This window comes from Colobus angolensis, unplaced genomic scaffold (assembly GCF_000951035.1).
Source record: "Colobus angolensis palliatus isolate OR3802 unplaced genomic scaffold, Cang.pa_1.0 Scaffold603, whole genome shotgun sequence".
NCBI classification, from domain to species: domain Eukaryota; kingdom Metazoa; phylum Chordata; class Mammalia; order Primates; family Cercopithecidae; genus Colobus; species Colobus angolensis.
Genome location: NW_012119633.1, coordinates 995931 through 1017975, shown reverse-complemented (window position 1 = coordinate 1017975; position 22045 = coordinate 995931). Strand labels below are relative to the sequence as shown.

At 35.5% G+C, this 22045-nt stretch overlaps 1 protein-coding gene across 1 annotated transcript in view; it reads right to left on the bottom strand.

Moving 5' to 3' along the window:
* Positions 1-22045, bottom strand: part of LOC105527042 (dachshund homolog 2-like) — a gene marked incomplete at its 3' end in the record, with an annotated part of 623452 nt that overhangs the window by 53518 nt on the left and 547889 nt on the right. Inside the window, exon 5 of the mRNA XM_011963226.1 lies at positions 1221-1379. Coding sequence (XP_011818616.1) covers positions 1221-1379 — 159 coding nt within the window. The remainder of the gene's footprint in view (positions 1-1220; positions 1380-22045) is intronic.

Below are 22045 nucleotides of genomic sequence, written 5' to 3'. Positions count from 1 at the left end.
GACGAGTTGATGGATGCAGCACACCAACATGGCACAAGTATACATATGTAACAAACCTGCACGCTATGCACATGTACCCTAGAACTTAAAGTACAATAAGAAAAAAAAAAAAAAGTCTCAGAATTCCTCTGTTGCCTTAATCCCAAGGTAGAATGGGAGAATAAAAGTGTCAGGGAAGAGAGTAATGAAACCCTATCGTGGATTATCCATTCATAAGAAAAGTAAGATATATAGAAAAGTAATATACACAAGATTTGCTTTGCTGCAGAAAAACTTGTGAGTCTTTGAAGTCCCTAAAACATCATCTAAACCTGCATTTGTATACATTATCTATAGTGCGATTGCTAAGTAATAATACTACTTGTGATATATATAGTACTTACTATATGCAATTCACTGTTAACATATTTTACTTTATTATTCTGAGACCTCACAGCAACCTTAAGTGGGTGTATTTTTATCCACAGTCTATATAATTGTGGATATTAAGACTTGGAAAGGTTAGGTGACTTCTCCAACATCTAACAATAATGTAAAATTCAAAACATGTGGCCGGGTGTAGTGGCTCATACCTGTAATCCCAGCACTTTGGGAGGCCAAGGTAGGCGGAACACCTGAGGTCAGGAGTTCAAGACCAGCCTGGCCAGCATGGTGAAACCCCATCTTTACTAAAAATACAAAAAAAAAAAAAAAAAACCAAAAACAAACAAAAAAACTTAGCTGGCTGTGGTGGCAGGTGCCTGTAATCCCAGCTACTTGGGAGGCTGAGGAAGGATAATTGTTCGAACCCAGGAGGCGGAGGTTGAAATGAGCCAAGATCGCTCCATTGCACTCTAGCCTGGGCGACAAGAGCAAAACTCCATTATAAAAAAGAAAAAAAAAAAGAATTCAAAACATGTGGGATTCAAACACAAGTTTATGTGACTTTAGCCAACATTCTTAATGACTATACTACATAGCCTCCCATGTACCTCTACTCTACGTACCTCTACCTTCCACGTACCTCCCATGTGCCCTTACATGTACTTAAGATTTAACCATTTAATATCAGAAGGGGAGGTAAAGAGGGAAAATGAGTCCCTCTCTACCTCCCTTCTGATACTAAATCGGTAAACCTTATTGAAGAAAAATAGACTAAGCCCTGCCAGCCAAAGTTTTCTAGTAGGTCTTGGATAGTATTTTGCTCAACACACCCAGTTTTGGGAGGACGGTATACATACTATTGGTTAGCAGGTGGTTCTGCTGCAGTGGATTGAGGGTTGGAGCACCCCCAACGCCTGGCTGGCCAGCTAGGGCTGCATGAGCAATTCCATGTTGGGGTCCAGGTGCCGCAAATGGAGACTGCATCTTATCCTTATCCCAGGAGGATTCACTTCCACCTGAAAAATATTCATATAAACAGATTTCAATTTGACAACTTTCCATAAGAAGGCTTTTTAAAATTCCATTTTAGAGCTGCAATCATGAATACCACCTCTTAGAAAATTGATATTGAACACAGTTAACTCATTTTTATGACAGTTTCAAAAAATTTCAATAGTCTAGAGATGTAAGCTGCCTTTGGGAAGGCTAAATCATTCTCAATAATAGTATAGGCACTCTTGACTTGTTGGTATTCTCAACAAATCTGGAATCATAATGAATAGCTTTTAGAAGCACTTACATGTTGGGGAACATTAATTGACCACCACTGCCTTGTATTCTAAACCTTTAACATACATATACTATATTTTAAAGGACTGTACTGATCACTGAAAAAGAACGCACTCATTTGTAAGAACATGATAACATGCAAAAATACATGGTAGAAACACAATGATCTTTTCTTCTCAGGTCACTCAGAGAAGCAAATCTATTCATACACACTAGAGTTTTGTATAAAATAAGCTGGACAAAAATAGGAAACAATTGCTTTGAATTTGAAATTATACTTACCTTGATCCTTCAAGATAGAACGTGAGGTCAAGTGTGTATAAATGTAGATAAATCATGATCTACATTGACATAGCTATTTCATCTGGCATCTAACATACGATGGGGGATAGAATCATTGCTTAAAACCATATGGAAACCAAACACAGAATAATTTCCAGGACATTCTTTCAGGATAATACTTTAAACAGGGGAGTAAAGAGTGGGATTCCAATCACTGCAGAAGCAGATAGTCTGGCTTTAGAAAGCAAAATGGCTGTGCAGGCAGCTCCATCTATTTGCTTGATGTGCTTCATTCATTCAGGGGTCAGTGGTTCCTCCTCCATTTCCATGCTGGGACTGCAACATTAGCACTCTACTTGGCTGACACCATCCCACTTACTGCCTAAAACTCTGACCCTGTTTGTGTGGGGTTTGGTCTTGGGACTCTTGGGAGCTCTGTAAAATACGTTTATTTAATATTTTTTTAAAGGTAGAAAAATCAACATACTCATATCCACAACATTTAATATTGTGATTATTTTCACATCTTTGGCTTCTCTCCCACACTTTGTTCATATGGATACCCATTTTTACATTATAAGCAGTCTGTCATGTTGCTTCAGGTATCATATCTACAAAGTGTAGTGACTATTAAACATCAGACTTCGTTTCCAATTGTCACTATTATAGTCTACATTATAACAAAAACATTCATTTAAATTATTTCCTTAGAATCAGTTAATTCCCTGAGTGGAATTTGAGTCAAAGGGGACAAAAATTTTTATACTTTTATCTCAAACACCATATTTGCAAAAGCAGTTTTGAGAGTTGTAAACTTTTCAGGGAAATGTCTTCAGGCCCAATTGGTATTCTTCCTCAAGATTTAAAATTTATTCAAGCCAATTGCCTGCTAGAATCTCTGAAAGGATTGTTTAACCTTCCTCTCCAGTCATCCAGTCTTACTTCAGTTCTGAAGAGGAAGAACCTTATTCTAGTCCTCCTCTTCAGTACTCTTTCAGGCTCTTTTGTGGCCAAAGTTAATCTCTAATCCAAAAGTGAGAGTCTTGACTAGCCTCCAACTAGATGAGCTGAGATAAGGAAACACCAGATTCTAGAGCAGTATATGTAAAGATTGAAGGGTATCTGGCCCTGCTGATGTGGACGCAGATTTTCCAATCAAATGTGGGAAGAAATAAGCAGTTACTTGTTGGGGTCCTGCTATAAGCCATTCAGATAAGATGCATGAAACCTTCGTAGGTAGGAAATTTGGTTGAATTTAATAGACTGGTTTAATGGACCAAAAATCATTCCCTTGATCATGTTGAGGTGTGCTATGTTCATTGAAAACATGCAATACTTCTATGATTACCGCTTGTTCTCTCATTTCATCCAGATGTTGGCTGTTGTACAGCATGTGCTTAAGAGCAGGGAGGTAATTTATGGTTTGGTGCATTGACATATTTTAGTGTTGACAAATTTGAAATTTCAATTAAAATCAATAAGACATTGTTATGCTGTAATGAGACATGGTGGGGGAAGGGAGTATTTTAATAAGCTATGAAAGTAACCACTGCAACACTGAGAATTCTTTATAGAAACATTAGGCCAATAAACATGATTAACACCAGAAAATGCAAAAATTTGAAAGATCAATTGCTGAGCAAAAACGGAAGCACTACATCATTTTAGCACTATGTACAAGATATGAATTAGCTTACCATTGCAGAACTGTAATTTATAGAATGAGTAAAATATTGACAAAGGAAGATATATTTAGAAGACATTAAATTATACCATATGATAATAATATAGTACTGCAGTATCACAGCAGCAACAGCAACACAGCAATATTGGAGTTGAGATTATATCAATATTTATTTTATAAATGTAAAACTGTTTAGTCTACATTTAATATTAAATGGTACATTAAGTAGTATTCTCATGGTTTGTGTATCACATTTTCCAAATAAGCTTGAATAGAAATTTTTAAAAAATCTTATCAAAGAATTTCAATGTGGTTTTATGTATGCTTTGATGAGAACTTTGGATACACTTTTTCCAACAGCTCACACCTTTGTTAACTACTGTGTTAATGATAGAAAAGGTAGTTTCCATCTCTTCCCACCTCCACCAAATATGGATTTAAGTATTATCCTGCAATGTAACGGTAACTGTATATGAATCAAATGGCTGAGGAGTGTGGAACATTCTAGATATTTGGATTAGGAGGTATTAACTCTCTGAATACATGTTTTGTCTTTTGACCTAAATCTCTTATCGTTTTTAAGTGTAAACAGTAATTATGACTTGATCTGGAATGTTCAGTGGCCCCAATATTTGCATTTTTATGCCTCTTTGTCAAGATGCAGTAATACCCATTGCCCGTTAAACTAACAAAGTATTTTGACCAATCTAAGCTACAGTCAGCCTTGTATTAACCATTATTTTTAAGGCTTGGGTATCCACCTTCCTTGTCCTATCTATCTGTCTGTCTGTCTACCTCCAAACGCAGTAGTTAGCTAAGGCTGCCATAACAAATACCACAGACAGGATGGCTTAAACCACAACAGTTTAGTTTCTCACGGTTCTGGAAGTCAGAAGTCCAAGATCATGGTTTTGGCAAGTTTAGTAGTTTCTCCTGAGACCTTCCTCTATGGTTTGTAGATAACTATGTTTTCCCTGTGTCCTCACATGCTCTTTCCTCCGTGCAAGTTCATCCTTGGTAACTCTTTTATGCCCAAATTTCCTCTTCTTATAAGAACTCCAGGCAAACTGGATTAGAATCCATTCTAGGCTGGATTTATTTATTTATTTATTTATTTATTTATTTATTTATTTATTTAAATTGTTATTATTTTTTAATTTTTGTGAGTACAGAGTAGGTGTATATATTTATGGAGTACCTGATATGTTTTGCTACAGGCATGCAATGTGAAATAAGTACATCATGGAGAATGAGGTATTCATCCCCTGAAGCATTTATCCTTTGAGTTACAAGCAATACGGTTAGATTCTTTGTTTTAAAATATACTTAATCACCTCCTTAAAGGCCTTAGCTACAAATACAGTCACATTTCAAAGTAACTGGGGGTTAGGACTTCAATATCTGAATTTTAGGGGTACATAATTCAGCCCATAACACTAAAGTATGCGCATTTGTTGGAACCAGACCATACTAGCTTTGCGAGGGAATTCCTCCAGTAAAGAGGAGATAAACTGGACAGCATTTTTAACAAGGCATGACTAAGAGGCCGGCAGGGTAGGCAGTGGGTTTGGGAAAATAACCTCTTTAAGTCTTCATGAAATTTTGTATTAAGTATAAACGTAACCCAACACAGTCCTAAGTATGTAAAGATAATGTAGAAATGCAGCAAATCCTCATTAACTGAATAATTTTTTTGAGCTTTTCCATATCAACTACTTATCACTGTTTTACCACAATATTTAGTAAAACTAAATTGATGACAATAAACGGTGTAACACAATCAACAGTATTACAAGCAACTATTGCTACATTAGTACTAATTTAATCCTAACATTACCAATAAGAAGCTAGAGAGAACTACATTTTTATAAGCCCTTACTTCATAGAAATATATATTCTTAGTTAGAATCAGTGTAAGAACAATAAAGTGATTCACTGTGGGGAAACATTAATTTAAGAAAGTATCTGACAATCTTCTATTGCTTTAATCAGAAACTCTTTAGTTTGCAATTTAGATCTTTTTTAAAAAATCCCATTTTAAAATGTTAGGGTTCCCAGAAGGTTATTTGTTTTTGTGGCATTTTCTTTGTAGGATAAGTGGGTAGAGCACAGAGACCTATGAATCACGGAGATTCTACAACAGAAATATGGAATTTTACACATAAAAAGGACGGTTTATCCATTTAGTTAAAAATAAAAACTTGAAAAAGGATTGGCCGGGCGCGGTAGCTCACGCCTGTAATCCCAGCACTTTGGGAGGCCGAGGCGGGTGGATCACGAGGTCAGGAGATCGAGATCATCTTGGCTAACATGGTGAAACCCCGTCTCTACTAAAAATACAAAAAATTAGCCGGATGTGGTAGCAGGCACCCTAGTCCCAGCTACTCAGGAGGCTGAGGCAGGAGAATGGCTTGAACCCGGGAGGTGGAGCTTGCAGTGAGCCAAGATCGCGCCACTGCACTCCAGCCCGGGCGACAGAGAAAATAAAATAAAAGGAGCAAGATCATATCATGGGTGGGACCCAAAGCAGTATTTTAATGTTTTAATTTGCTAAAATTTTGAATTAGTACTTCCGCATTTCCCATTCTAATAACACAATGCTTACTATGGTCAGGTTGTGAAAAGCAATAACAAAGATCATTATGACGTATTCCAAACAAATTAGCATAAGCCTACAAGCCAAAACACCGAAACACCAACATGTTTCAAATGGATATAAAGGAAATCCAGCAGTAAGGCTCTAAATAAAAATAAAATTCCAAGCAATCATTCTTCACCTTAGCACCATGTTGTTAAGAATGAGTGAAGGAAGCTGATAAAATATTCGCTGAAGAGAATCAAGACAATTTAGTAACCAGTCTTCCTCATCTACCCATAGGGGTCAGTGATCCTCTTTATAAATGAATAAGCTGTAATTTCTGTAGGTTTGAGTTTCTAAGACTGCTAGAATTGTGTGAATCATAGGCAAGTGTTTCATAATTTAAAAGTGATCTGTTTTATTAATTCAAGTTGAGTGTAACTTTTAAAATTTTAGAGGAATACTGTAATAGCAGTTGCTGGTATATTTTGCAAAGTACACATTTAAAAGCCACCTACTAGAAAAAATATATAAGGTAATTATATAAATTCAAAACTATGGCCTTGAATGTGAAAAATGGAAGTGTTTATAACAAGCTGTCCTTACATTGAAACTTTTGTAGCTACAACAAAACATGTAAGTCAGATTATTTGAAAATATGTGTCTAAATTGGTCATGTTTCCAGTAATCTTATGTACATAAGGCAAAGAAAAAGCAGTCAAATGGGACGAGGTCTATGTAGCATATGGCCTAAATCGAGTTTGTTCTCTCAACTATAGAATATTTGTTTAGCTAGAATCTTAGATAAACGCACCTTGTTTGATGAATCTATACAGCATGAAGCATTTTGTAGTAGAAAAATATTTTGAATCATAATTAAACCGTTAAAAACTTCATTTTTTTTTCTAAATAATAATATAGTATGTGTTAAGTGTGTGTAGTGGGGAGGTGTACACACACACATATAGACACAATTTCAGGGTTTAGGATATTGTAAAGTGCTAATACATGAATGGAAAACAAGGTGTGTATGTGTAGAGGTGCTATACTCTACAATCTTATCATATTATTCTTTTATTTGCTTTTCCTGTATGCATTCAAAAAATACAATATTTAGCAGTTTTCCAGATTGGTGACATCAGTAGCACAATCATGCAGTATATCTGAAATTTGAACCAATATGGATAGAAAATAGACAGCAATTATTCATTTTAAAATGTTAAGAAGATCTCAACTAGTTTATCTTCTCTTTTACTTTAAAACGTTACCTAGGAACAGCCACACTGCCAGGTGATGGTTTAGGAATTTCAAGTTTAATCAAAGGTATAATAGCAGCTAATTGACGAGCCTCTAGGGCTGTACTTGCCAATACAATAACCACTAGTCACCTGTGGCTATTTAAATATAACTTTTAATTAATTAAAATAAAGTAAAAAGAATGAAAAAATTCAGCTTCTCAGTTGCACTAATCACATTACCAATGCTCAAAGGTCACATGCAGCTAGGGACTATCATATCGAGAAGTACAGATACTGATAATTTACTTCCTTGCAGAAAGTTATACTAGAAAGCTCTATCCTAGAGTATAAGCAGTTTGTGTAAAACAGTTTAAAACACAGGTATCTACTGCATCTTCATTTCAACATATCTGAAACTAAATTGACCATTATTCAATGAAAGATATCTTGCTCCTTTATTTCCTATATCTGTTAGTGGCATGATGCAATTGTTTCAATGGGAAATGTTTGAGTTCTTAACATGTGTCAGGTGTTATTTGCAGGTATTGGGAATAGAGAAATAAAAGACAAATCCCTTGACCTCAAAAATCTCTCAGTGCAACAAGTATCATTGCCATCTCTTAACCATTCACTCTGCGCTTAAGTGACCAAATTATCTGGAATTGACTTTACACTGAGTTACCTTCCATTCCCACTGACACTGCCTTTGTCTGGACCCTCATTCCTCTCTCACATTACAATCATCTCAAGAGACTCTTAACTGACTTTCCTACTATTAGCCTCATCTCCTCCAATTGGCCCTTGACATAGCGACTAAAATAAACATGAAAAACAAAAATAAAGAAGGTGGAGTATTAGAAAGGACAATTTAAAAAGAGGAGAATATAACTGAGCAGAGCAGTATCCAGGAAGAAAGAAAAGAATGCCTTGGTTGCATGACCAGAATGTTTATATACAAACCGTCAAAGGGTTCCAAGAAATGTGCTAAGACTCTGTAAGAGAGTGTGATGGGTGGACCAACATGCACTACAACTGTTGTATTAACACATAAGCATTATCTTCTTTCTTTATTATACCTTAAGTTCTGGGTTACATGTGCAGAACATGCAGTTTTGCTACATAAATATACACTTGCCCTGGTGGTTTGCTGCACCTATCAACCTGTCACCTACATTAGGTATTTCTCCTAATGTTATCCCTCCCCTAGTCCCCTAGCCCCTGACAGGCTCCAGTGTGTGATGTTCCTCTCCCTGTGCCCATGTGTCCTCATTGTTCAACTCCTACTTCTGAGTGAGAATACAAGGTGTTTGGTTTTCTGATCTTGTGATAGTTTGCTGAGAATGACGGTTTCCAACTTCATCCACATCCCTGCAAAGGACATGAACTCATCCTTTTTTTATGGCTGCATAGTATTCCATGGTGTATATGTACCACATTTTCTTAATCCAGTCTATCATTGATGGACATTTGGACTGGTTCTAAGTCTTTGCTATTGCGAATAGTGCTGCAGTAAACATACGCTTGCATGTGTCTTTATCATAGAATGATTTATAATCCTTTGGGTATATGCCAAGTAATGGGATGGCTGGGTCAAATGGTATTTCCGGTTCTAGATCCTTGAGGAATCGCCACACTGTCTTCTACAATGGTCAAACTAATTTACACTCCCACCAACAGTGTAAAAGTGTTTCTATTTTTCCACAACTTCTCCAGCACCTGTTGTTTACTGACTTTTTAATGATCACCATTCTAACTGGCATGAGATGGTACTCATTGTGGTTTTTATTTGCATTTCTCTAATGACAAGTGATGATGAGCTTTTTTTCATATGTCTGTGGGCTGCATTATCTTTATAGGCAAAACCACCAACCACACAAACAAATGAAAAAAATCAAACAAATGACCCTATACTTTTATCATCACTGTCATTCAAAAAGATTAGGAGTCAGTTCAAAAGTTTCCAAATTAATAGTGAATAAATTTGTTTCTGGATTTAAAAGGAACTCACGCTTCAAAGTAGACTTGATAATTAAAATATAAGTACTCACCACAGGCTTACTGAAGTCAATTGCACCTAACTCATACATATTTCTAAAAATAAGGTTAATATGTTTCACAAAGTAAATGTAAAATTCAAACAAAGTCCCAATGTATTTGTTTCTAAATTAAAATGTTGCAAGATGTAAGTATTCCCTGAGTGCCACTTTAAAGCACAGAGGCTAAAACTTGAACATCACATTATCGAGTTTCAAAGATTAGTTTAGTTGTAGAAGGAATTATATCACAGATAATGAAGGCACAGTGCTCTTCCATATGACCTGCCGAGTGTGATGATATGGTTGGAGAAACTCTTGCAAACTATTAGTTTGCATAACTCAAAATACACTCTGGTTCAAAGGTATTTTATCGTAGACATGAAGAAAATGGGGTTTTGCCAGATATTATTTTGCAATTCCAAATGATAATCTTATCCTATTCACTCTCCTATGAACCCCCCACATTTTTAAATTGTCATATTTATCTTGGTATCATGTTATGTTGCCTGGAGTAGAAGTTTTTTTAAAAAAAATACCTTTCAATGGCTGGGTATGGTGGCTCACACCTGTGATATCAGCACTTTGGGAGGCCGAGGCAGGCAGGTCACGAGGTCAGGAGATCAAGACCATCTTGGCCAACATGGCAAAACCCTATCTCTACTAAAAATACAAAAATTAGTTGGGCATGGCGGTGTGCAACTGTAGTCCCAGCTACTCAGGAGGCTGAGACAGGAGAATTACTTGAACCAAGAAGGCAGAGGTTACAGTGAGCCAAGATCACACCACTGAACTCCAGCCTGGTGACAGAGTGAGACTCTGTCTCAATAAATAAATAAATATAAATAAATAAATAAAATAAAAATACCCTTCAATTCTATATAAGCTGTCTGCTGTGGCAAGTATAGAAAAATGCGTTTATGTGTGACAAGACACTTTTTGGAAATTTGAATTCATTTCTTGCTACTGGAAGTATTGCAAGTTAAAACACTCGAAAAATCTAAGTTCAAGATAGTGATAGCATTTTCTCATCTGAATTTGAGCTCCTTCTTTCATTCTTAATAACATGTGGTCTGTCTAAATGACAAACATATTATCAAGTCACTTCACAGTAAATAATCATATAATACCACCAATATAGCTTGGATATTTGTCCCCACCCAAATCTCATGTTGAATTTTAATTTCGAATGCTGGAGGTGGGGCCTGGTAGAAGGTGTTAGGATCAGGGTGACGGAACCTTTATGGCTTGGTGCTGTCTTCATGACAGTGAGTGAGTTCTTGCAAGATTTAATCATTTAAAAGTTTGTGGAACCTTACTCTCACCCTCTCTCCATTGCTACTACTTTCACCATGTGACATGATTATTCCCTCTTTGAGTTCCGCCGTGAAAAAAAGCTCCCTGAGGCTTCACCAGAAACCAAGCAGAACCACCATCTCTCATTTCCCTCTTTCGTCATATTTCTGAAACATTGAACAATTATTGAGAATACAGGAAAATTATTTATTTTAAAGAGCTAGTTCCTAGAATTTATAAGTTGTGATATGTGCTCTTATAAAATATACCTTAAATTGGAGGTCCTTAAAATGAGGTTATGCACACCCTAGAAAATATAAAAGCTGACCTACAAAGAGAGAGCAAGATATTTGAGTTTTAACATTTATTTGATATGTTAACCAAAAAGTAACTACAACATTATGTGTCACTAATATTTAAGATATGAATCATCACTGATGCCTTCACCGCTCAAGCATTAGAGGAACCCGGAGGGGTTGGGGGAAGAGGGAGTTTTCAGCAGGGCACGTGGTTGGCCATTGGCAGCCCTAGACTTTTATTTACTCTGACCTCATTGTGATATGTTCTACATGCACTCAACTGAGTAGATTCAATAAACTAGCCATTACAAAGTGAACAACACAATACAACCTCAGATTGAAGACAAAAATGCAAGCATAGGAGAAGAAATATAAAATAGCAGAGCTGATACTTCTCCTAATCAATGTAGGAACTCTGTCACTTTCATTAAGAAGTAAAATATTGTAAAGGTAATCAGATTTGATGTATTAATCACGTTGTCCTCACTGGTACTAAGAATATATGTTTTAAAGGTTTTATGTAATTAATAAACTTTATTAGTTAAAATCTTGTTTAATCTTGTTCTCGTTAATTTCTATTTTGTGTACATATGTTAGTACATGTATACAGCTTGAAATGTACTTTATGTATACTAGAAGAGCATACTTATTTTTTTTATTATTATTATTTTGTTTTTTTGAGACAGAGTCTCCCTCTGTTTCCCAGGCTGGAATTCTGTGGCACGATCTTGGCACACTGCAAGCTCTGCCTCCCAGGTTCACGCCATCATCCTGCCTCAGCCTCCCAAGTAGTTGGGACTACAGGCACCGGCCACCATGCCCGACTAATTTTTTGTATTTTGTTTAGTAGAGACGGGGTTTCTCCGTGTTAGCCGGGATGGTGTCGATATCCTGACCTCGTGATCCGCCCGCCTCAGCCTCCCGAAGTGCTGGGATTACAGGCATGAGCTGCCACGCCCTGCCTAAAAGAGCATACTTATTATTTACCTGATGGAGTGTATGAACATAAGGTTTCAATGACTGCTTTGAATTTATAAAAAAATTAAATGGCACAAATTTACAGTTTTTCTCATAATCAGAAATTTTTTTAAAATATGTGTAATATTATATTTTTACAACACTCCTTTTTCATAGATCAACTAAGAAGATGAAAAATGAGTGTTGTAAAAGTGTAATATTATGGATGTATATTTACCTATCCATACATAATTTAAGTATATTTACCTACTTGTAACATAGTTTAAATATATATACCTACCTATAACATAATTTAAGTATATATAGCTACATAATTTAAGTATATTTTCCTACCCATAACATAATTTAAGTGTATATACTTACACAAAACATAATTAAAGTACTTTTTCTATTACACTGTTAATTTAACCAAATAAACCATGCTTTAGAAGCTAATGAAGTAAACCAAAAAGCAGAGGATAAGACTGGCCACATAGAAGGAGGCAGAATAATTCATCTCTTCTTTTTATCCCTGCACATAAACTAATATCATTTCTGTAGGTATAAATATCTTCCTGTCAGTGCAATTCTTACAGCTATCAAAAAATTATTTAGGGAAACCATATCGCAGTCTCTAGACAATAGAATTCATTTTGAACAATAAATCGACATGAAAGCATTATGATCTTTTGCAGCCAATGGTGAGAGTTTATTACTCACACAGCAAGTTTTCTCATTGAGATTTCAGCCTGTCTGTATGCTTTGCAGTGGTGAGGTTGAAGCGATCTTACTTGACTAGTAGTGGTCAACTGGCAAAGTTCTATGAAAGTCGCAGATAGGGACCGACACAAAATAGAGACGGAAGAACTGTATCCTTCAAGAAATCCTAATAGCATAGTGGAAGGAGCATCAGACAGACCTGAGGTTGAATTCTGGTCGCTCTATTTACTATCTATGGGCTTTGCAAATGACATTAAGGTTCTTTGAGTCCGAGTTTCCTAATATCTGATAGGGAAATATAATCTACTTGCTCTAGGGTTGTTTTAAGGATTAAATGAGATAGAATATGTAAAACAACACAATATCTAGACATATCAAACACCAAATGAGTGTAAGCTATTATCATTTAAGTTATTTTAGAATATAAAATCCCGTTTCTACTAAAAATACAAAAAATTAGCCGGGCGTGGTGGCAGGCACCTGTATTCCCAGCTACTCGGGAGGCTGAGGCAGGAGAATGGCATGAAGCCAGGAGGCGGAGCTTGCAGTGAGCCAAGATCACTCCACTGCACTCCGGCCTGGGCGACAGAGCGAGACTCTTGTCTCAAAAATATATATATATATATATATATATATAAAAGACAAAATAGGGTATTAACTTCATTAACCTGTCTATAGAGTGACTACCTTTTTAACTATACTACCAAAAAAAGATGATGAAAACCACTAGTGACCCCAAGAATTAAAGAAATAATTTGCAAAGGTAAAACTCTATTATTTTTGAAGTTAACCACATTAATTTTCATGGCCATGTGCATTTTAACTTATTGCTCTTAAAGCAGATTGCATAATAGGATACAGTAAAACATTGAAAATGAGAACTCCAGATAAGACTTTACTAGGCTACTTCTAATAATCTATCAAGTGGTTCACCAGTGATACTAAACAACTATATATAGCCTGTTCTCCTCTTGAGAAAGCAGAAGCAGAAGGCTCTTTATTTTTTTCTCTCTGTACAGAAAAAACTGGGCTTGGCTGGTAAACATTGATTATTAATCCTAGGACTTCTTAAAAGAAGAACAATAAGAAAGAAACAAAAAATATTTAATATGAAGAAAGAGGAGAAAGTTGGTAGAAATAATGGAGAATAACTTTTGCCAATAATTTTCATAGTGCTCTAAACTGAACAAAAAATAAAACAAAAAACAAGAGGAAAGAGGCAAGCATACAACATGAACATGAAAGATACAAAAAAGAAAGAATTTCAGCAAGAAAAAAGTAATCCTTTTGCCCACATAAAGACAAAACCTGCAGACCCAAATTCACAGAAATCTATAAAACTGGGGAAAATATGACAAATTGAAATACATGGCAGAACCTGAAATAACAATACAAGGAGAAAGAAACATATTTGTTAAGCTGAGGCATTAGACTGAATACACCAACAATTCTTCTATACGGAAAAAAGAAAGGATAAGGGAATACAGTTTTTTTAATGAAAAATAAAAGAAGAAGAAAATGCAGTAGATGCAAAATAAATCAATAGATAGAATCAATATATAGCAAGTATAGATTTGACATGGACCATTCACTGGCTCTCGGATCTTAATGCCTGTGAGTGTGTGGAATGGATCTTTCACTTGTATTACACTGAGGCTTATGAATTACTGCTGATGATATCAAAGAGATTCATAAATGGATTTTATCACTACATTGAGTAATTAAAACTACAATTATCAGTTAAGGGCTGCTACTTACAAAACAATTACAGCATATATGTCTAATACCTGTGAAAATCACATTCACTGAACACACACTATGTGCCTGAAAAATGTTGAAAGCACACTGGGCACTTGACATGTGCCAGAAAGTATTCACCTAATCCTCAGAACACCATGTCATAGGTACTGTAATCAGCCACATTTTATAGCAAAAACTGAAACTCAAAAGATTGATTTCCCCACGCTTGTACCACCAGTAAAGAATCAAACCAGGAAAGGCTCCAGAACACACACACTAAATCACTATCCTCAACTGTTATTGATATGAGGTATCCTTTAACTGAGGCTTTGATTGTGAATGTGCACAGTCTAGAATCTGAGGAACAAAATGAGGCACTTTGGTGAAGAGAACTAAGAAAGTGGTAGTTTCAAAGATAGACTTACTAGACTAGGCTGAGACCTGTAGTGGGCAGACCTGGGAATCATGAAGTATTGAAGGCCTTCAGAGAAAATCCCTCAATTCCAAGTGGCATAGGAAAGCTACTTTCTTATTCACGTCCCTCTTTTAAAACGAAGTCTTTTTAAAATATAAATGATATGACTCAATTATGGGTAGCGTTTTCTCTGTCTTGAAAACGAAGGTAAGGCTACAAAGCATCTGAAGGAAAAGGGCCAAGTTGATGCCTGAAAAGAGTGGAAAAATAATGGTATTTCTTGGAAGCCAATCACTAAAAGAAGGAGAGAACATACAAGGTCTAATTCCACAACTGAAAACAATAATTTAAGTGGAAAAGGCATTATTACTACATCCAATGTGATTATTAACACTTCTTTAATGATCAGAAAAAAAATACTAAAAGCCATGGGCTTAAAGTAATGAAAATATATCTAATTCAGAACACAATAAAAATGCCACAAGTAGAGTCAATCTTTTTTTTTTTTTTTTTTTTTTTTTTTTTTTTTTTTTTTTTTTTTTAAAGACAGAATCTCACTCTGTCACCCAAGCTGGAGTGCAGTGATGCAATCACGGCTCACTAGAGCTTTGAACTCCTGGGCTCAAGTGATCCTTTCAGCTCAGCCTCCCAAATAGCTGGCAATACAGGTGCACAACACCATGTCTGGATGTCTGGCTAATTTTTTCTATTTTCTGTAGAGATGGGGGTCTCACTGTTTCCCAGGTTGATCTTGAACTCCTGGGTTCAAATGATCCTCATAAAGTGCTGGGATTACAGGCATGAACCACTGCAACTGGCCAAGAAAACTTTTTATACACTGTTTTTCTTAACCTCAATTCCTGAACTTCTCTTTGAGCAGCTAAAATTATATTTCAAGTAGTGTGCTAGACAAGCATTAGGAATAAGATTGTCTGCTTTTCTTGACCAAAACAAGAGAACACATCCTTTTCAAGTTGCAGGTTTTTTATATGAAATGCTTACCATATCATAAAGAAACAAATTCAAGAAAATTCTATCAAGCAAGATAGAATGGAGTCAGACATAGATATAGATAGATAGGTAGATAGATAGATGGATAGATACATACATATATACACAGATACATACATACATACATACATACATACATAGATACATAGATAGATACATAGATGAATGTGGAAGGCATGGTATGCACTCCCTGTCTACTGATGTTAGAAATGTTCAAGGGCAGCTGGATGCAAGGACTGACACCAGTAATCCTAGCAATGTGGGAGGCTGAGGCAGGAGGATTGCTTAAGCCAGGAGGTCAAGACCAGGCTGGGCAACATAGCATGACCCCATGTTTACACAAAATAAAAATCAGTTTTAAAAATTAGCCAGGCATGGTGGTGTGCATCCGTAGTCCCAGGTACTTGGAAGTCTGAGGCAGGAGGACAGCTTGAGTCCAGGAGGTCAAGGCTGCAGTGAGCTATGATCTCATCACTGCACTCCAGCCTGGATGACAGAGTGAGACCTTGTCTCAAAAAAAAAAAAAAAAAAAGAAAAGAAAAGAAAAGAAATGAGTCATTATGAATTCAATAATTAAAATGCATTTACTGGTTGAAAAAGCCATTAGTTTCTTTTAAAGAAAATAATGATGAGTATAGTTAAAATATGCACAAAATTTGCAAATGATTAAGGAGAAGCACGGACTTCCTTTCCAAATGGTCATTCAACACACGATAGGCAACAGAGCAGTAAAAAATAGTGTCTGGTAATTTGTTTTAATTCCAGATTGTTCCTTTGAACACATTTTTCAAAGAAAACTATCAAACATTGGATTAACTTATGCAATTTAATACATTAATAGTTTAGCTGCAGTTTTTACTACCTGCACACAAAAGACGGATGTTTACAAAATATGATTATATATTCTGTGTTAATGGCTGGATGATAATTATCTTTAAGAACTTTTAGTTTCTCCAAAGCAGCTACAATAGTTGGAAAAGTTTTAAAGCATGCAGTTATGTTTCAACATTCCATTTAAAAATTCAGTAAGATTTTGTAGAGAGAGGAGAGAGACTGATCTTAAAAACAGTACAATTTGAGATGTCTGGATCTTTTTCAAAAATGGAATATTTTGCCATCATTAAATTATTTGAATTGGCTATGTATAGTATGCTCACAAGAGAGGGAGTAGAATACAAACAAATGAGTCTATTTTGCATAAATATAAAAATCTTGTGAATCACTGATAGACTAGATATTCTTTCAAATACAAGCCCAAATTCAGTTGCATGGTATAATTTAGTATGAGATTCTCTATTGGCCACAGCCTACCAAATTTAAATACATAACAACCATTAAGCTCAGAACCATTCCTGTAAGGAGGAAAGGTTAAATATGCACCAGCACACCACACAGGCTTGGCTTATTAGGGTTGGCAGTGCAGCAAAAGTAGCAGAGACTCATAGCAAAATAATGTGTGATACTTTTGGCCAATTTACAGACTTGTTTCCAAGGCCGACAACCTGGCATGATAAATGTATTTGGGAATACACACACACACACACACACACACAGAAAGAGAGAGAGAGAGAGAGAGAGAGAGAGAGAGAGAGAGAGACATATAAAACCTATGCCTGGCACTGAAAGCAAAGTCTGTATGCTACAGTTTAACTTTTTGGAGTTTTATAAAATAATACTAACTTCAAAGTTAACAACATTGCAAAATCATAGGCATTTTAAAGTTTGCATGTGTTGAAAATATTTATGCATTGTCAACAGTAGTAATATGTATGTTTTAGAACTCTGTAGAATAGAAAAGAGCACAGATCCAAGCTCAAAGTAAAAAGAAATAGCTCTTCATAGATATGTGTGGGAGTAATTCATACGTACGCATTCACACAAATTTCCTAAGCTCTGCCATCCTAACAATGCACAATATACAGAGTAGCCTAAGAAATTGGGTTTCAAACCGAAAGGCCTTAAAAGCAAATTTGGAAAACTGGCTAGAAATTATTACCTTCCAAACTTGAGTAATGACTCAATTCATACAGGCTTACCTCAAGCAGTCTAGATAGTTCAGACATATTTTATAAAGTAAGTATAAAAAATTTAAATTATTGTAGAAATGAAAGTGGGAAAGAACATTTGTGGGATGTAACTTGGGTAGGATTGCGTAGGACAGGAAGGATGGTGGAAGATACAGTTGCCTAGGTGTAGCCGAAGAAGAGGAGGATAAAAGGACATGGAGATCTGGAACCTAAGATACCAAGGGAACAGGCAGGTCCATAGTTTTGCCTACTTTTCACCTTCTCTGTTTCTGACCTAGAAGTTTAATTTGTGGTCATGCAATTGAATTCAGCACCAATATGTAAATGACAAAGATGAAAGGGATACCACTACTTAAAGCAATGCTGCCTATTCTAGAAAATGTCAAAGTTAAATCAGCCAACTCTTTTAAAAAGAGCTATAACTTGACAATAAAATACCTGAAAGCGGCCTATTTTTTATTTTATGTTTCCTTTTAATGATTGCACTTATTTATTTATTTATTTACTCATTCCATCTATGTGATAACATCTGTAGTTCATATGTTTCTGAAAGTCAAATTCATAAAAGCATACATATGCGATTATTTCTGCAAAGTACCAAATCTGTTATTGAACGAAAATAAATTATTTATATTTCTATTACAGTATTGATATTTTTGTAAATGACACAAAACATGAATTCTTATTGTCTTATTTTCACCAAGTAAAAAATAGAATAATTGTAAATGTTTTCAAACATTCTTTTCTCACTAATATGTTTTCTTTTGGCTGTTCAGTTTGTTATCCAATTTTGAAACATATTTCCAATTTGGCAATGGACACAATAAATATTGCACAGTCTGTTATTTGGAAAGAAAAATAAATAATATTTTCTCTTTGAATACAGAACATGTGTACCCTGCTTGAAATGGAAATAGGCCACTGATTATCATAAAATACAATGGCCTGAAAAAATTTCATGGTTACAGTGCTCAGTGGGAATATACTATCTAAAAATGTATTATTTTAAGTTGATGTGAACACCTGCACCTTTGTATTTTTCTTTAAAATATGAGTTGCATTTTTACCATGTACCACCTTGATTATCTTTAAAAAAATATTAACAGCTTGCAGCCTCATACCAATGCCCAGTTACAAATTCCAAATGTTTTGTCACATTTCTTGTGAGCAATGCCATCTGCCAGAGGTGGCATACATGGCTGTTTACCCTGACTCCCTCCAAGAATTCATCTGCCACTATCTAATGCTGCCTGAATAAAAGGGATTAAGACTCTGATGCAACAGAGACTATTGATAATTTGGTATAATTGGGAAGAAATGAAGATAAATGAGGTTGAGGATGGAGAGGCAATTAGTTGAGCCGCCTGTACAGCTGTGTTCTCGGCCTAGCTCCCCTGGCCTTTCTTCAGTGAGGTATGCGCAAATTAACCATAATGACAAACACGCACTTCACAAAGCTCTTCTACTTTGTAAAATTTGAGAATTCACTTTTCCCTTCTGATAACTCAGTTAGTTGTTTGGTAAAGTTGTTTCTCACACAGTCTCTTAATGTTCTAATTACTGAGGGCTACCACACCTGTTATACTTCAGGACTAATATCCACCCCCAAATACCCAAATTCCTCGCTTTCGGTTGTTGTCAGGCAAGTGTTTACAAGCTGAGTACAGTGAGAATCCCAAGCCTATTTTACCTTAATTGTGGTCCAGTGTTTAGGACAAATTGGCAGTTCTTTCATTTTTACATGATTAGAAGCCAAGAGAACTCTTTGGAGTGAATGAAAAGCAGCTTATCTTTTAATTTTAGGAGAATAGTGTGCAAACTGCATTCTTTTTGATAGTTTGTGATAAAAAGGCAGGGCCAGCTTTACAAACAAGCTCTAAGGCATCTTTAGAGATTGGCAAAACCAGTATTTATTTTCTAAGGTAAAATTTACATATTCATATTAAGCCTGTTATTTTCATTATTATGCTTCCTAAATGAAAATGGCAACTCTGTCAAAAGTTCACCACAAACATGTGTAGGCAGTGACTAACTCAAAATGTGAGATCTCTTTTTCTAACCACAGAAATGGCTATGTTGGGCATTTAGTTGAGAATGCTATCATAGAAAGTAAATATTCTGAGGTGCAGTATCTCCATTTGATATTTTTTCTCTATTTTTCCATGTAAAAATTATTCTTATTATCTCATTTGTAAATACGTCTGTGTGCCTTTGAATTGTTACTTCTTGTGAGAAAACAGTAAAACTAAATTAATACATTTAGAATATGTAACTGTACTAATATAGTGTGGGGTGATGGATGCCTTTGCCCACTCTATGGAAAGGAATGTGGCAAGATAAATACTTTTTCAATTTGTGATTTGTTTCGCTCACAAAACCAATAACCTAAAAGTATTTATTTCAAAACAAACGGTGTGCTAATTACAAATGTTGATCAATTCAGGCATATACATGCAGTGTGAGGACTATTTATGGTTACATTCTTATTTCTTGAAAACACAAATTAAATTATTTGTTTTTTATCTGAGCTGTGCAATACAGTAGCCACCGGACACATATGTCTATTTAAATTTAAATTAATTAAATAAATAAAATGAAAAATTCAGTTCCTCAATCACACCAACCCTACTATGATGGACAGCATGAAAGAACATTTCCATCATCACAGAAAGTTCTATTGGTCAGTGCTGGTCTATATTTCAGACTTACTGCTACCCCATTCATACAAACTAGCGAGGTTGAACTGTAGGCAGACTAGGGATGTAAGAACAGATAAATGAAAGACAGGAGTCTTCAGTTTACAAAGGGATTCAGAATTCCCTCAGTTTTCTCAGGTGGAGTGCTAGAAGCTTTAGTTTCAACAGGCTTAGTTGATAAACATTAGATAAAACATTATTGGTGTGTTTACAGAGCACTGATCTTTTTAAGACTTTAAGAAACTTTAGCAAAGGTTATTCTTCGGCTAAATCTCTGCTATTTTACCCACAATTTCCCTTACATAGCCAAGGTATGTAGTGTGACAATGGCAAGCCATCAGAAATAAATCTTAGGTTATTACTTATTTAAGGTGATGAACTGTAAAATCAAAGAAATAATATGTTACGATTTCTGGGGAATATTTTGGAAATTAATACTATGCTCAGCTAGTCTGAAAATATTACATACACATATGTATGTGCACACACATGTTCAGCAATACAATTCTAAACAAAATCATAGCAGATTAATATTTTTATCGGAAATTATTTTTCACTGAAATTGTTTTAAAAAGACTACTGCATGTTTTAAATTTTACTACTTTTCAATAGGACTGAGGTTCTTGGTTTATAATATAATTCAGAGACTGATAAATGTGATACATACAAGTTTGATAAGCAGTTTATCTGTAAATATGTTCTCTTACAAATTGTATAGTTTTAAGTAAAAAAAAAAACAAAAAACAAACAAACAAAAAACTCTTAATTTGAGACTCATAGCACCAAGTTTTAAAGTTAAGCATTTTAATATCAGTTTTTTTAAAGACAGTGTTTCACTCTGTCACCCAGGCTGGAGTGCAGGGGCACAGTCACCACTCACTGCGGCCTCAACTATCCTGGGCTCAGATGATCCTTCTACCTCAGCCTCCCGAGTAGCTGGGACTATAGGCGTGTGCCACCATGTCCAGCAAACTTTTGTGTTTTTCTAGGGACGATCTCTCGCCATGTTGCCCAAGCTGGTCTTGAACTCCTGGGTTCAAGTGATCCACCTGCCTTGACTTCATAAAGTGCTAGGATTACAGATGCGAGCCACTGCGCCTAGCTGTAATATCAATTTTTATGTTGCAATTATAAATAAATGGATAAACTCATAGAATACTAGTAATTTTCCAACCTCTAAACTGATGATTAACTTCCCACTAAAAGGCTAGACATCCTCAGTTTGCCTCCTATAGGTTTCAGTTTCCTTTCTTATACAATTATTAAGTTGAGCTGGATGATTTGAAAGCGGCCTTCCGGCTCTGGCATTCCATGATTCTATAGGTTGTTTCTATAAATAAATATTTATTTAAATACAAGCACCATAAAAAAGTGGTGAAATGTTAAATGCAAAATTCTGGAGAGTGCTTATCTTTG